This window comes from Callithrix jacchus, chromosome 17, assembly GCF_049354715.1.
Source record: "Callithrix jacchus isolate 240 chromosome 17, calJac240_pri, whole genome shotgun sequence".
Lineage (NCBI taxonomy): Eukaryota > Metazoa > Chordata > Mammalia > Primates > Cebidae > Callithrix > Callithrix jacchus.
In genome coordinates this window covers 54,884,428-54,901,539 of record NC_133518.1, presented here as the reverse complement: position 1 = coordinate 54,901,539, position 17,112 = coordinate 54,884,428, and the positions used below count along the sequence as shown (strand labels likewise).

General features: G+C 42.7%; 1 protein-coding gene across 13 annotated transcripts in view; it reads right to left on the bottom strand.

Moving 5' to 3' along the window:
• Nucleotides 1-17,112, bottom strand: part of LOC108588816 (uncharacterized) — a 74,084-nt gene that overhangs the window by 28,869 nt on the left and 28,103 nt on the right. For 9 of the 13 annotated variants that reach the window (XM_078354309.1, XM_078354317.1, XM_078354316.1 and 6 more), the window contains exons 3-4: nucleotides 4,932-4,998; nucleotides 1,984-2,068 (exon numbers count right to left, since the gene is read on the bottom strand). In XM_078354309.1, coding sequence (XP_078210435.1) covers nucleotides 1,984-2,068; nucleotides 4,932-4,998 — 152 coding nt within the window. The remainder of the gene's footprint in view (nucleotides 1-1,983; nucleotides 2,069-4,931; nucleotides 4,999-17,112) is intronic. The other 4 variants (XR_013528656.1, XR_013528657.1, XR_013528659.1 and 1 more) reach the window with 1 other exon arrangement.

Genomic DNA, 17,112 nt, shown 5'->3' with positions numbered 1-17,112 from the left:
CCGAGATTGGGCCACTGCACTACAGCCTGGGTGACAGTGTGAGACTCGGTCTCAAAAAAAAAAAAAAGATTCTTCAGCTTTGAGCTGTCACCATCTTTCATCCAGAGCTTGGGTAAGATCCATCAGACACTTCAGCCCCTGACATGGGTTCATATAAAACACATCTTTAACTGAGCCCAGCTGTCTGAAGCCTGAGAGGTTGCTCCTAGAAAGATTTAGGCTGGTGTTTCCCAAACTTTTGTCCGCGTTGAAATCACTTCGCAGGCTTATTAAAGCACTGATGGCAGGGCCACCCCCAGATTTTCTTTCAGTGGGTCTGGGGTGGGGCCTGAGACTTTCTATTTCAAACAAGTTGTCAAGTGATACTGATGCTGTCAGTCCAGACACTTATCCAGAAGGGAGTAGGCTTTCCAGGGAAAGTGACAGAAATGATTGAGAGAACGTTCAAGGAGATCCAGGCAGAGTGAGAGAAAAGGTGATAGGAATGTATGATTTGGACAAATAGCACTGGGTATGACATCTCAGAAATATTTTCGGTTTGTCCCTGGCTGAAGGCAATATGACCCTTTAGGAGCCCCAGGGGTCATGTAGCCTTTGGCGTGTGCTGGCCAAAGCCTGCCAGTGGTTACATAAGCCACAGGGTGAGAAACGGAACCCGACGCAAATGAGCTTCTAGGACCATATTAGAGAGCCCAGGTTCATCAGTGGAACAACAAATGGACCCCAGAGGGCAGTGGAGAGGATCTCAGTTCATTTTCAGATCTGCAAACATTTCTGGGGGTGGACACTGAGCTGGGCAGCAAGCTATAACGACAGAAGTAGGATGCGAGTCCTGGCATGGTTATTACCAACTGTGTATACCATTGCCAATTAACTTCTTCCTCTAGCCTTAGCTACTCTGTTTTCAGCAACCCCTCAGGATTGCTGCAAGGGTCAAGTGAGATCTGGACACAGAAACATTTCATTAATTGTATGATTCTATAGATGCACAAGTTATTTAGGTATTTCAAGAGATGTAGAAATGAGCAGGACCACGTCCCCGCCCACAAGGCAGGCAGGCTCTGAAGCAGTGGGTTCGCCAACTCGTGCCTCTACATCCCAATAGGACTTTGCTTTCTCCTCTCCTTTGCTACCACCCTAGCCTAAGCCATTTCATATCCTTCCCAGACCTCTCAATTACTTTCTATGTCTGCCCCACAAGCCAATTCTGTATACGGTAGCAAGAGGGGCTGTTTTAAAATCTAATTAGATTGTGCCATTGCTGGACTTATAACTTTCTGATGGTTTGTTCCTATTGTTTTGAAAGCAAATTGAAATTATATCCATAAACTGTCAGACTTGCACGCTCAGGCCCAAGCCCACCCCTCCTGCCTCAGCTCATGCCACTCCTCTGGCAGACCCAGCCTCCACTAGTTCCTGGAATGCAATGACCTTCTGCCTGCCTCAGGGTCTTTGTTTGTTCTCTGCCCTCTGCCAGGAAGACCCTTTCCCTCCACTCTTTGTCTGCTCATCCTTCAGATCTCAGTTAGGTGCCCAGTGGCCCCATAATCTCAATTAGATTACCCTCTTATTCTCTTTCATAGTACACCATTGATTTATTTTACAACAATTTATAATGACATATTTTTTATTTGTTTAGTGTCTGTCTATCCAACCAAATTGGCAGGCTCTGAAAGCTGGAATCATGTCTGTTTCATTCATCTCTTATATTATTTCGGGTGTTTTGGTGCAAGCAACAGCAATTGGTCTGGGTAATCTAATAAAAAAGGACTCCGTTGGAAGGACATCCGTAGTTTATAGTCAGGGCAGAAAACACTGCTTGGAAACAAACAGGAACAAGGAAGCTCTAAAATCTATTTTCTGTTGTTTCTGAAACAGAAAAGCCATCTCATTGGGCATGGGAATCCCCAAATCGAAACTTGTTTTCAGAGTCTTTATCAATCTGTTTTGATGTTAAATTCACAGAGAGAGCATTCAACTGACCTGGCTGGGATCACAGTGAGCATTCTTGGTTTGAGGAGGTAGAGAAGCCTCATTAGAATGGATCCAGAAGGAAAGAAATAATACTCTAAAAAAGAAAAAAAGAAAAAAAAGAAAAACAAATTTGCTTAGTTCACTCTTCAAAGGGGAGCAGATGTTTGGCGGGGGAAGCGGGATGGTTCATGGGAATGAATGCTAGAAATCCCCAAACAAAGTATCCGCTAGGCCACTGTATATACAATACCCTGCTGGATACCCAGTCAGGGTGGCCATTCAGTAAAATATTTGTTGAATGCATGAATGAAAACTTGTTTGGCAAAGTTTAGGGTTTTCTCAGTGACATATGCTGAAAGAGCAGAGATTGTAAATGCTGATCTTGGTGCTTTAGAATATAAATCTCTCGGTGCATGTAGACAATTCTTGGAACAACACATTCCAAGTGAGGTTATGGAATCAGTAAGCAACTGAGACTCCTAAGGGATCATATTGCCTTTAGCCAGGGACAAACCCAAAATAATTCTGAGATGTCATACCAACTACTATTTCCATGAACTCAGAAGATGGTAATTTTTACTCCTCTGAGTCATCTCTGGCATTAACCAGAAACATTTTCCCTTCAGTCTTTAAGGACATACAACCCGTCACACACTGGAACACCCCACAGGAGATTGGGCAATGAAACAGGAGGTACTTAAAGGGAGTTTTCTCTCTTGGTGTCTAAGGAGGACTAGAAGAATCTATGGCTTTCCCTTGATGTGGATGTATTTTATTGAGAAAAAGACAGGGTATAGCAGAGAAGAGTGTGGGGCACTGTGTGACAGTCTGTCCTTATCTGGCTAGTTAATAGAACATTCTTATGCTTCACGGTTTAAGGATTCCTTTTTATTTTCAGCATTCGGGAAAGTAAGTTTAATTTCCAGAAAAGGAGAAAAAGAAGACCTCTCCAGATTCCATTTCTGGGGTCCTTTGGATACATTCTCAGTGCCAAAAAATTTTCTCCAAGGATTCTGGGCCAGACATCTGTATTTCCAGATGGGTTTTGGCACCATGGACATTTTAGAGAGGGGAAGTATTTCAGTTATCTATTATGGCCTCCTAAACTACCCCAAAATATAGTGACTTAAAACCGCAGCAATTTATCATTTCTCATTAGTCTTTGAACTCACTTGTATCAACTGACTCATTCTTCAGTTTCACATGGCATAGCTATCACTCATGAGCTACATTCGGCTGGGAGCTTGGCTGAGTCTGAGACATCCAGAGAGCATCTCATCCTCCAGGATCTCTCATCATTCAAAAGTTTAATCTAAGCTTTTTTTAGAGCATAGCACTGGCTTCCAAGAAGAAGCATCTCAAGACAGCAATCCCCAATGTACAATCCTATACCAAGCCTCCACTGGCATCATTGGCTAGTGTCTCGTTAGCCAAAGCAAGTCCCATGGTCAAGTACAGAGTCAGTGTGGGAAGTGAGTACACAGAGTGTAAATACCAAGAGATGTGGTTCATTGGAGGCCACCAATGTAGCAGTCTACCACAAGAGAGCATGGTAGCTCGCAGGCTGCCTTCCCAGTTGCCAGTGATTAGGCAGGGATGTGTAACCCAATATCTGGTCCTTGATTTGCAGTTCCAGAAACTCAGCATGATTGGAGTACATAGCAAGCCCCATCCTACTCTTTGAAATTGCCTCTCATCCACAGACCTTGCTGAATAAATGAGTTCAGGTTGTCATGTGATATGGTTTGGCTGTATGCCTACTCAAATCTTGAATTGTAGCTCCCATAATTCCTGTGTGTCATGGGAAAGACCTGGTGGGAGGTAATTAAGTCATAGGAGCAGGCCCTTCCCATGCTGTTCTCATGATAGTGAATAAGTCTCACAAGATCTGATGGTTTTATAAGGGGAGTTCCCCTGCACATGCTCTCCCTCTTGTCTGCCACCATGTAAGATGTGACTTTGCTCCTCTGCCTTCCACCATGATTGTAAGGTCTCCTCAGCCATGTGGAACTGTGAGTCCATTAAACCTCTTTTTCCCTATAAACTACTCAGTCTTGGATATGTCTTTATTAACAGCATAAGAACATCATGTTTTTATTTTAGGATCCTATTTTTGTGCCCACAGATGATTGGAACAGAGTAAATGCCTGGCCTAGGCAGAAATTAATCTATTCCCTGAGCTGGCCCAATAAGATTCTCTCCTGTGACTCTGGAATTGGGATGCTGAAAGACTAAGATCTAAATCAGTGAAGAAATTACAGATCTCTTCTGAGAAAATGAAAAATGAGACTGCTAAACCACATTCAATAATTTTTAAGGACCACTGACAAGTAATAAGGTGCTAGAGGACTGCAGAAAATAAAATCTATAAGCTGTTCACTAGCGGATATCACATTTTTGTCCATCTTCTTTGGCTCCAATGATCTGCCAAAAGAAGACTCTGCCCTCTGCAGCTGTTGGCCCAGAGAGAAAAGACACGTGGAGCAGAGTGTAGAGAGACACCAGCAAAACCCAGCCTGATTAGCCAAACCACAGCTGACCTGCAGACCCTTAAGCATGAGGATAAATGGTGGGTTTTGTATGTCACTGACATTTGAAGTTGTTTGTTACACAACCTTATTATACCATTAGCTGATTAATACAAATTTCAGTGTGGAAGGTCCTGGTTGGTCAGTGCTCCACTCCACTGACCATCCAGGGTTTCATCTCCTTTGGCTTGTGGTTCTAGGAACCCCTAGAATAATGTCTTCACTTGTGTGTTTGGAGCCTGGTTACAGGTCTGTTCAGATTACAGCCTTTGAAAGAGGAAAAGCACATGGAGGAGTACGCAGACTATATTTAAAGGCTTAAACTTGAAATTTCATGTGTCATTTTCACTTATGTTCAGCCAGCAAGAATGTAGTCACATGACCACATCTGGCTGCAAGGAAGGCTGGGAAATGTAATTTCTAGCTTACCAGCCATGTACCCAACTACCATGGAAGAACGGAGAACAGATTTTGGTGAACAATTTGTAATCTCCACCTAAAATGCAAAAAAAAATAGTTTAAAAATCTGCAAAGATTTTCATAGATAGCAAGATAGTGCAAATTATCATGCTAACATTGTTTCTGAAAAGCTAGACAAGGAAGTAAATTTAACATCAGCTTGCATGAAGGACAATGAGAAAATGTGGTAGGCCTGCTTTGTCTGTGCTGTTTAAGCCTCCCTTTCCTCCAGGATAGTAGCCAATTCATGGTCACCTTTCAGAAGGACAGTGACAAACACAAGTGCATTCAGAAGCAGTGAATAGGCTGACGAATGCCTCAAAAGCAGGTCATAAGCAGAATTGTTCCTTGAGGAGCTTTATCTTGAAGAGAATATTTGGGAAACAAAACGCCTGCCTTCAAATGTCTTAAAGTACATCATGGTGAAAGGAGATAAGGCTTATTCTGTCAAAGCTCCAGAAATAGACATAATAAGAGGAAGCTACAGGAAAATATATTTATATTCATTATAAGAAAAGAAGATCCTATCAGAGAGGCCCAAAATTATTTACAGCTCAGATGCATTTTGGACTGGAAGAAGAGATCCAAAAGTGTTCGCATTTATTGAGCACCTACAATGTGCCAGACGCTGCTCAGGCACTTTCACACACTTTATTCTTTCCAAGTCTAAGAGTTGCTGGATTGGTGAGGCTATATCCTATATCCTTCTGAAGGCTTCTGAAAAGGCCACTGTCCTCCACTTACATAAATTTACACTAGTTCTTTTCTGAGTGTCTTCTCTTTTCCTGACTTGGTCTCCATTTGTGGATGCAATTTATTGCAGCTCTACTGTGCATTTCTTCAAACCCTGTTTTTCAAGACTCACTGCCAACCCCGTGGAGGAGATGTATGTGTTAAATCTGTGGGGCAGAACATCCTAGGAGGAAATCCTGGGGATGTTGTGTATAACCCAGGTTGTCGGCTCTGTGGCGGATGGGAAGCTGGCCAGGGCAGGGAATGAAGGAAGTCTGTTACTTCCTAGCAGAAACCTGAGACCTTTGAGAAGGGGGGTATGGTCCTGACCAACACAGCTTTGTGGTGGCCTAAATGCTGGCTGCTTTGCCACAGATGAGTCTGGAGAATGCTGTACGGAGGGTAAGTGGGCCGGTTTGGAGGCTCTGTCCAGTGCACAGATGTCCAGTGTCTTCCACATACCTTCTTCTTCGGGAACTGGTGGGGAAAGATACCCTTCCTAATGTGTTAAGAGTTCCTCTTTCTTGAGTCGACAAGAGTTGTTTTTCATTCCTTGTGTCTCCTGAGCTAAGGTTTCTTGATCTCCCAGATGTTTGTGCCTATTGGTCTTTAATTCAACACTCACCCCAGTCAATGCCAATCCCTAATGTTGTATTATCCTACCAGCAGGAATACCAGGCAGCGAATGGGAAGTGACATGGAGGGAGACTCAAAAGCTCCAAATCTCCTTGAAGCTTGTGATAAGCTGCAATGTTGTATATGCATCTAAAGTAAGAGGGAAGGACTTTTCGAACTTTCCCAGGAAGTTGAGGGAAAACTGAGAAGGTGAGGTAGGAACCTATCTGGCCATAGAAATATTCCAGATAAGATGTGAGAAGCTGCACAGAAAACAATGGAAAGCTTCTGGAGCCATCAAGCAGCATGACTGGAAGGTGGCTTGGAGAAGAAAGGCATCCCGCCTCTCCCACCTCCCCAGCCCCCAGTCTCTTCTTGTGTCTTCCAGACCCTGCTGCCTCAGATTTGTCAGATATTAATGGAAGTTGCTATGCCCAGGAGTCAAAGACCCCAAAGTGAGGTCGGGAGGGTCCTGGTCTTGTAACTCTGCAGAAGAGACTATTTACCGTCTAGTTTAGCCTTTTCAGTTATAAGAGTTCCAGCCAGGTTCCTCTGAGCTACCTAATTGAAAGCACACTTCACCACAGCAAACAGGCATTTTTTCCCAAGAAAACAAAATGTGGATTCAAATGAGAAATGGATTTTCCTCCTAACAGTTTCTTAAGGCCCTCTTACTGTTTGTCTTCCACCTACCGTGGTAACATGTGCTGTCAAATTAGCCTAGAACAGCTCTAACTGAACAACACGGAGGAGTGGACCCAAGAAACCGGGGTAGGTATGATGTCACTCTTCCTCATTAGGATTATTTCCTTGTTCTAGATTCCAATAAAGTGAAAAGATGTGATCACTGAGTTAAAAGATGTGATCACTGCTGATGACTTTAATACACATTGCCAAACTGCCTTCCAGAAAAGTTGTAACAGTGTCCAGGCATTGCTGTCTTAAACTATTTTCATATCTTTATAGTTCCTCAACAATGTCTATTTCCAAAGCTAGTGGTTATATAATTTTCTCGAATCATACCACTGGCCTCCAGCCTCAGAACTTAACCCCTAACTTTGATACTTAGAACTCCTCGTATACTCACTCACCTACAGAGTGGGAGTGTTTGAAAATTAAGTTTGGAATAAATCTTTATTCATATATGAAATTCCCAGTCCAGAATTACACCAGTCTCATTACACACCCACTACACTGGCCACACCCTTGACGTGAACTCATCCCATTAACCGGCAGCATTATGTTAGTAAAGGAAATAAAGAAAAAGATATCTTTCCTCGAGAAGAAAAAAAGTCGCCCTAGGAAATCTCAGGGTGCTTCCTATAGGCAATTTTTTTAATGTCTCCACCGTTACTTTCATTATCTCTAGCCTCTTGATGGGGAAACAGATACTTTTTCCTACAGATGAATTTTTTAATGTTCCCATTCTTTTAATTGTCTCTAGTCTCTTGATGGGCAAATGTGTAAGGAATACAACCAGGGAACAATATTGATTTCTCCATTAGATTGTCCTCCAGTTTGTGTGATATAATTAGGCTGACTGTAACCACAAGTAACAGAAAATCCAACTGAAAAATAATTTGTGATCTCAAAAACCAAGAAGCCCAGAATTAGAACAGCCATTAGGTTGGTTATTAGAGTGGCTCAAATGTGTCTTCAAGAACACTGACTCTTTCATCTTCTACTCTGCCATTCTCAACATGTTGGCATTGACTTCATGCCAGCCCTCCTCATAGTCACAAGATGGCTGTGACCATATATTACTGCCATGGCCTCAGAAATCAGTTTCATACATGTTATGTCTAAGATGTCTATTAGACATCCAAGTGGAGAAGTTGATAAGACGTGTGTCTATATACCTCTAAAGTTTGGAGGAGAGATGGTTTGTGGTTTGGTTTGGGTATGTAAACTAGTGAGCTGTTGATGTATAGGTGGTTTTCAAAGACTGTGAGATTGCATGAGATCACCAAGAGCATGCATGTAGAGAGAAGAAAGGACCAAAGATGGAGCCCTAAGGCACTCCATGTCAAAGGTGAGAGAGAAGAGGCAGAAGGAGCATGGGAACATGAAAAAGAGCAAGCAGAGAGATGGGAAGAAACCAGAAGAGTGGGAGGGTCTGGAATCCACATATAGAAATGGTATCAAGAGGGTGGAAGGAATTATCAGCCGTGCCAATGCTGCCAATGGGTCAAGTCTCATCGAGGATGGAGAACCAAGGATTGTATTTAACAACATAGAGAACAAGCACACTTTTAGTTTAGTGGTAGGGGCAATATCCTGTTTAGAGTGATCACGAGAAAGAATGGGAGCAGAGGAGTTTGCTACTGAGTTTAGAAACATCTTTCAAATTCTGCTGCAAAGAGAAACAAAGAAAATATAGTTGAAGAACTTTTTTAATATGGAAGAACACAGCATATGATGTGTTTTGGCTCTGTGTCCCCACCCAAATCTCACTTCGAGTTATAATATTCTCATGTGTCAAGGATGGTACCAGGTAGAGATAATTGAATCACGGAAGTGGTTTCCCCCATGCCATTTTCGTCATAGTGAGTGAGCTCTCATGAGATCTGACGGCTTTGTAAGAGGCCTCTCCCTTTACTCGGCACTCATTCTCTCTCCTGCCATGTGAAGAGGTGCCCTCCAGCATGATTGTAAGTTTCCTGAGGCCTCCCCAGCCATGTGGAACTGTGAGTCAATTAAACGTCTTTTCTTTATAAATTACCCAGTCTCAGGTATTTCTTCGTAGCAGCATGAGAACAGATTAATACAGCATATTTTTATAAATGGGAATGATCCATAAGCTAGTGAAAAGTTAGCAATACAGAGGAGAAAGTGACAAATGATAGGGATAAGGTTCTTGAATAGAAGAAAATGATTGGAAATTTCTATATGGATGGAGAGATTTCTTTCCACAGGAGCACAGATCATCTATCTCATTATTAGGCAGGAAGGCAGATGCTGGCAGGTGGGTAGATAGATGTAGTTGTGGGAGTTTGTGGAAGCTCTTCTTGGACTGTGAAGTTGGAAACAAGGTCATCAGCTAAGGATTAGGACATAGCGGGGTGGAACTGAAGGTTTGAAGGGACAGAAAAGGATGTGAAGTCATTGGGTAGGAAAGTAAATGGATTAGAAAATATAGTGTGGATTAGAAAATATAGTGTGATTGGCAGTAACAATAAGGGCACATTTGAAGTTCATAGCTATAAAATGGAGATAATAATAAAAGTACTTACTATATTAGGCTTTTATGAAAATTAAATGAGTCAGTGTATATAAAGCAATCAGAAAAATGCTTGCCATGTAGTAACACCTTACAAAGTCCTAAATGTTATTATTAGGAGTAGAAAGGAACAGATTTGCTAATTCAGCAGGAAATTGAGCAGTGGTTAAGATTTCAGTTGAGGTACATTATTTATCATCAAATGGAAGCCTAATAAAAAATAAAATTAATAGCAGTGTAAAGAGGAGGCAGAATACATTTATCTTGACATGAATGACTTTGAAATATCAGACATCTGCTCATCAGCCATGCTTTGTTCCTTGAGGGCAAAGGCTTTTCAGACTCAGTCATTGCAGTATCTTGAGCACTGAGTACAGTGCCTAACACACAGTGAAGTCTCATAAATACTTGTTAAATGACTGAGTAAAATGTCCCTTTGATTACTGAGGTCCCCCAGTTAGCTCATAGGCCATTTAGTGAGGTAGTCTCTTTTAAAGGTTTGTATAAAAGATGATTATTGGGATACCTTCCTGGCCCCTGCTTAAGAACCAGCCATCTACTTGCTCCCAGTGTGCTCTCCCAGGAGTCATATTTGGAGACCTTGACCCAGCCCCACTGCAACTGACTGGCTCATGTGCAACCACCTGGCCTGTATTAATCTGTTCTGGTTGTCACGGCAAAATACCACAGGCTGGGCAGCTTAAACAACAGACATTTATTTTCCCACAGCTCTGGATATTAGAAGTCCAAGATCAAGATGCCATCATAATTAGTTTTTGGTAAGACCTCCTTTCCGGGCTTGTTGACTGACACCTTCTTGCCATGTCCTCACATTGCTTTCCTCTATGTGTGGAGGAAGAGCTTTCAGCTGTCTCCTCCTCTTATTATAAGGATACCAACCCCATCTATCCTAAAGGACACATCTTTAAAAATGTCACATTGGAGGTTAAGCCTTCAATATATGGTTGCGGGGAGCTGAGGGGTCCACAATCCGCTCTTAACGTAATCCAAGTGGATCAGATTTCCTTTCACTCATTTTGGAATTGATACTAAGAAATGTCTATTTCTGACTGAGCTGGTCTCAGCTGGATTAATGATGTAAACTATTAGGAAGTGTGGTGAAGCCACGGTTTCCTCCAGCTGGAAAGGAAAGCAGAGAAGGACAGTTTACAGAAAAATAGAGACATAGAAGGAAGACTAAAGGACAGGTAGAGTAAAAAATAGTGAGTCTAGTTTCCACTCGGTATCCACAATAGTTGCTAAAATGGAAACACAGACACTATCAAGTGTTAGTGATGCACTGCTAGTGGGAATACAAAATGGGACAACTTCTGTGGAAAACAGTTTGGCAGTTTCCTATAAAATTAAACATGCATTTATCATATGACCAAACAATACTACTCCTCATATATTCCATATATGGATGAAGAGATGCGTACTTGGATATTTACAGAACTATGCCTGTAATAGCTTCAAACTGGAAACAACCCAACTGTCCATCAATAGTAGGATGGATAAATAAACGGTGGTATATTCACACAATGGAATACTCTGTAACAGTGAGAATGAGTAAATTACTGCTATATACAGAAACATGGATGAATCTCACAAGTAAAATATTGAACGAAAGAAGCCAATGTAAAAATAGGTGAAATTAATCCATGCTGTTAGATGTCAGGATAGCTGGTTAGTATTGGAGACAGTGAGTGAAAGCAGGGATAAGCAGGACTTCTGAGATGTGACAATATTCTGTTTCTTGGTCTGATGCCAATTATGTGTGTTTAGTTTGTGAAAACTCGTCAACCTGAGCACTTGGGATATGCAGTTTTCTGTGTGTATAGTTCAATAAAAAGTTTTAAGCACATAAAACTTCATTAAACATTTAAAAATGATTGTAGGTACAGAGAGACGAGTGCCTGCTAATGTCAACAGCATTCCTCACAGAATGAGAAATGTCGCCCTGATCCAGAAAAATGTTTCTTGGACTTAAGAAATCTTGAGTGAATTTCTCTAGGTTGCGGGAACAGTCAGTGATTCCTAAGTGCCTTCTACCAGAGGGGAGCCTTTCACACCGACAAAGATAGGAGTCCAAAACTCTCACCTTTCCTTCCCCATGCCTGGTTCTGGCCATCTCAAAAAGTGAATGCAATTCGGGAAAAATAGCTAATGGATGCCAGGCTTAATACCTAGGTGATGTGTTGATAGGTGCAGCAAACCACCGTGACACATGTTTATCTATGTGACAAACCTGCACATACTGCACACATATCCCAGAACTTAAAGAAAAAAAAGCGGATACATTTGTTCTCTGCATAAAGTTAAGTAGATCATCTACTTTTCAGTCTCTAGTCTTCCATCAAGATCAAACCTCAAGATTTTTCAAATTCTGCCACGAATCTTGAGTTCTTTGAGGAAAGGTGCCCTGAATTACTAGTGACCCTCCTGTCTAACAAGTCACTCCAAAACAGAGGCAGGATCTAGGGTTGCAGACATTTTAGTTTCAACTAACCCATCAAATCCTCTACCTCCCCATACAGGAAGCAGCTTTGCTCAGATGCCTGGGATGTGGGATGGAATGCTTGTGGCCAGGACATCAGCCAGCACAGTCTCAGGATACACAATCTGAGATGTTTCAGAGTCAGCCCAGACACTGGACTACAGTCAAAGCTGTACTTCAGAGGTATGGTTATTTATCCTCCAGCTCATTACACTGGATGGTTTCATTAAAAAAAATAGTAGAAACTGACCCAGTGTCCAGTTCTTCCCACATTATTGCAAGAGGACAGACCTCCAGCCCATGAAGCAGAGGTGGCAGGGCAATGAGGTGCTTGCAGCTGAGTAAAGATCAGAGCCTTGGTGCTGAGCCCTAAACCTCTCCAGACGGTCTGGCTGCCCATATCTAATCCAAACACAGATAACTCAAGTAGCATCTTCTCTGGACAGGCTCAGATTTGTCCAACCTCATCCAATACAGTAAATAATTACTGTGAAGCCAAAGTTATGGAAGTTCGACTCTATCTGTTCTCCATGCATCTTGTATGACTATTTCCCATCTGCTCTTTCTTCTTTCCTAGAATGGATGACCCCATTTGCCTTCAACCACAATGACTAAAACTCAAAGTCTGTGTCTTATTGGACATAAATTGGGCTTCAGTAGCATCTTTCTGCCTCTGTGTGGATTATATGTCTTCAGATTTCCTTGTACTGTCTGGAAGATAGAGGGAGACTTGAGACTGGGTACTTCTGGAAAGTTCACCTAATGTCATGAAAGAGTGAGAACTTATCCATTTACTCAACAAATACTTATTCTCTGCCATCATCCACTCTATGTACTGAGACTACAGTCATGAACAAGATAGAAAATGAACAAGTAAACAGTAAATTTTAAAAGATAACTCCAGATATTGATAACAGCCATACAAAAAAAGGAAATGAGATAAGATAAAGAGTAGCTAGGGTGGGGTTAGCTGCTTTGACAGGTGGTTGGAAAAGACCTCTCTAGAAAATAATCCCATTTAAACTGAGACTGGAACAATAAAAAGATGCACAGTGGCTCACGCCTGTAATCCCAGCCCCTTGGGAGGCTGAGGCGGGCAGATCACCTGAGGTCAGGAGTTCAAGACAAGCCTGATCAACATGGAGAAACCCTGTCTCCACTAAAAATACAAAATTAACCGGGTGTGGTGGCACTTACCTGTAATCCCAGCTACTCAGAGGGGCTGAGGCAGGAGAATTGCTTGAACCCAGGAGGCGGAGGTTGTGGTGAGCCAAGATTGCAACATTGCACTCCAGCCTGGGCAACAAGAGCAAAAATCCATCTAAAAAAAAAATGCATCCAGCAGAGATCTGGGGGAAGGGTATTCCAGGAAGGAAAAACAGCAAATGCAAAGGCTTTAAGCAAAGGCAGGGCCAAGTTTGGCATGTTTAAGAACAAGATCAATGTGCCTGAAGTGAAGAACAGAGTGATTTGAGGTGAGGCCAAGGAGGTCTGCAGGAGCCAGATCACATAAGATTGCAGACTATAAGAAATAAACTTGTCTGCCTGATGTGGACAATCATTCAAATGTATTGGAGAAAATACAGTATTGACTATGAGAGATGGTGTATAGCATAATGATTAGGGCTCAGGCTCTGCAAATAGAACTCTTTTGGGATATATCCCTGCTCTGCCACGGCGCTGTGTGAGCTTTGGCAAGTGGCTTAGCTTCTCTGGGCTGTTGCTGGTGAAAGAGATCTGAGTTACCCAACATGACCAGCAGTGAATCCATATGCATCCACGGCAACTTCAGTCCTTGCCTACACCAAAGACAGAATTCAGCTGAGGAGCATAAAGCAGTAAAGGAGAACGAGGCAAGTTTCAGAGCAGGAGTGAAAGTTTACTAAAAAGGCTTAGGAACAAGAAAGAAAGGAAAATTTGTTTGAAAGAGACCAAAGCAGGCACCTGAAGGTCCTAGAGGGAAAAGAGAGCAAAAGAAGACAGCAAAAAAAAAGGGCCTTTAACCTTGATTTTAGGCTCACCTCTTTCCCATGATCCTCTCAGCGTGGACTTTCCGAGTGCCCAGTGCTTTCCTTACCCTTGGGAATTGAGCGCCTGTAGGTTTAGGGAGTTATCCACGTGCCCATCTGAAGCTTTCTTCCCTTTTCTGGTGGTGTGTGCCTCCCAAAGATCACAGGTGACCATTTTTGTCTCTTAACACGCATGCCCAGGAAGCTGCTTCTCCCTGGAGCCTGCATTCAATTAACATTTTGATGTTAACAGGTGTGAAGCTTCAGGAAATGGCCTCTCAGTGGTGCTGCCAAATTGTCATTTTTAGAGAGGCAATGAGGTAAGTCCCACCATCACCTAACATTTCTAGTGGGTGGGGGCCCTATCCTGCCCCATTCATGCCTCACTACCAGTAACAAGGTCTCGACTTGTTCATCTTTTAAGCTGGACATAACAATAGTTCCTACCTCGTAGACACTATTTTGTTTTAAGGATTAAATACATTTATTTATAGACAGACCTTAGAACAATGCCTGGCATATAGTAGTGCTTGAGTTTTATTTGATTAATTGTTGCTGTTGTGATTGTTGTTATAGATGTATTATTAATGAGAAAAGAACTTTCAATGAATTCTTTACTATGTTAAATTTATTTATTTATTTTTTAGATGGAGTTTTGCTCTTGTTGCCCAGAGTGGAGTGCAATGGCGTGATCTTGGCTCACCACAACCTCCTCGTCCCAGGTTGAAGCAATTCTCCTGCCTTAGCCTCCCAAGTAGCTGGGATTACAGGCATGTGCCACCACGCCCGGCTAACTTTGTATTATTAGTAGAGATGGGGTTTCTCCATGTTGGTCAGGCTGGTCTTGAACTCATGACCTCAGGTGATCCACAAGCTTTGGCCTCCCAAAATGGTGGGATTATAGGCATGCGCCACCACACCCAGCCCACTACCTCAGGTGATCCACATGCTTTGGCCTCTCAAAATGCTGGGATTATAAGCATGTACCACCACACCTGGCCCACTATATGAAATTAAATTCTAAGAATGAGTAGCAGAATAACATCATCATAGACTGCATTATCTGTCCTTAACTCTCCCTTCCTTTCCTTTTCTTACCAACCTTCTGTATTAGTTTGCTAGAGTGACCTAAACAAAAGACATTTATTTTTCCCAGCTTTACAGGCTGAAGTCTGACATCAAGGTGTTGCGGGGGTTGGTTACACCTGAGGGCTGTGAGAGAAGAATCCAGCTCTCTCTCTCTGACTTGTAAATGGCCATCTCCTCCTTAAGTCTTCACACTGTCTTCCCTTTCTGTCTTTATGTCCAAATTTCTTCCTGTTATAAGGACAGACACCAGTCATGTTGGATTAGGAACTACTTTGATAACCTCTTTTTAAGTTGATTATCTCTGTAAAGATTCTGTCTCCAAACAAGGTCATATCATGAGGTACTCGGGGTAAGGACTTCAACATGTGAAGTTTAGGGGACACAACTCAACAATTTCCCTTAATGGAGTATACTTCCTTATCCCACTGACTGTGGGCTTCGTCATAGCTGGCTTTGGCCGGGGGAATGTGAGCAGAAGTGACACACTCCAGATCTAGGAAGACAGCTTAAGAGATATCGCATGTCTTCACTTGCCCCTCTTAATCTTAGGATCTCTGCTAAGAGAAAGTTATGGCCCAGGTCATGTTGGTGTTTGTGAGCAGTCTCAGAAGGAAGATACATGGAGCAGACCTGAATCTAACTTAAAGTCTTGGGTACAGCCTAGTCATGCTGACCCACATCTGGCCTATGATCAACCTGCAAATCAGTTGGCAAGAAATAAACATTGGTTGTTATAAGCTATTAAGAGTCTGGGGGTTATCTGTCATGCAGTATTATAATAGTGAAAACTGGCTATTACAAAACTTAAAGTTTTTATTTTTATTTATTTATTTTGCCAATCAGTTTGAGCTTATAAGGTTGCTCAGGTTAGCCTTGAACTCATGACCTCGCCTTCGCGAGCGCCACGACCTCCGGCGTTTTTATTTTTTCTTTTTGAGACAGAGTTTTGCTGTTGTTACCCAGACTGGCGTGCAATGGCACGATCTCGGCTCACCGCCTTCTGGGTTCAAGCAATTCTCCTGCCTCAGCCTCCCGAGTAGCTGGGACTACAGGCACGCACCACCATGCCCAGCTAATATTTGTATTTTTAGTAGAGACGGGGTTTCACCATGTTGACCAGGATGGTCTCGACCACTTGACCTCGTGATCCACCTGCCTCGGCCTCCCAAAGTGCTGGGATTATAGGCGTGAGCCACCGCGCCCGGCAGAAACTTAAAGTTTTTAAAACATTTTCACTCAGAACGTAATAATCAACCGTCTATGTTTTCACATCTCCACTCTTCCAGCCTTGATCTTGATGCCCACATACAACTCAGTGCTATTTAATTATGTGTCATTATCATTTAGTCTGTTAACACCATGTCAGATGCTTTCCTGCTGCTACGCAGTTGTCATAACAGTCAAATTTCTTATTTGTAAGACACCTCTCCATCTGCTCTTCTTGGGGAGCACCTGTGAACTAGGCCATCCCTATCACAGTTTGCTTAGTCCTGAGGATTTTTACAGCTTCCAGAATGTTGCAATTACACACATCCTCATGGGGCGCTGAATACAAAGGGAAGTGTCCAGACTGCCTGCAGGCCTGCCTGCCGCCTACCATGAGGCCTCCAGGATGACCTAGTCTTGGCGAACCTGCCACTGGTCAGTGAGTGGTCTTTAGTCTTGCTGACTTTCAAGAACTCAAATAGGTCGGTGCTCCAAAATGAACAGATGCAGGAAGACAATGATGTAAACTAAATCTGGACATCTTTGGCAGAGAGAATCTCCCTCCACCAAGGACTGGATGATTCCTATCCCATGACCAGGACTTCCACTTTCCCAATACTGATGTCCCTCAACAATGACGTTTATTATAAGCCTGGCAAATGTGGAATCAGAGGAAGAAGGAAATGAAAACTGCTGAGGGATCTCTGGGAGGGAGACCTAATGAGTGATAGTGCAGGGTGGTGCTGGAGACCCAGGTCTTTCCTCAGGCCTGTGCTGGACACT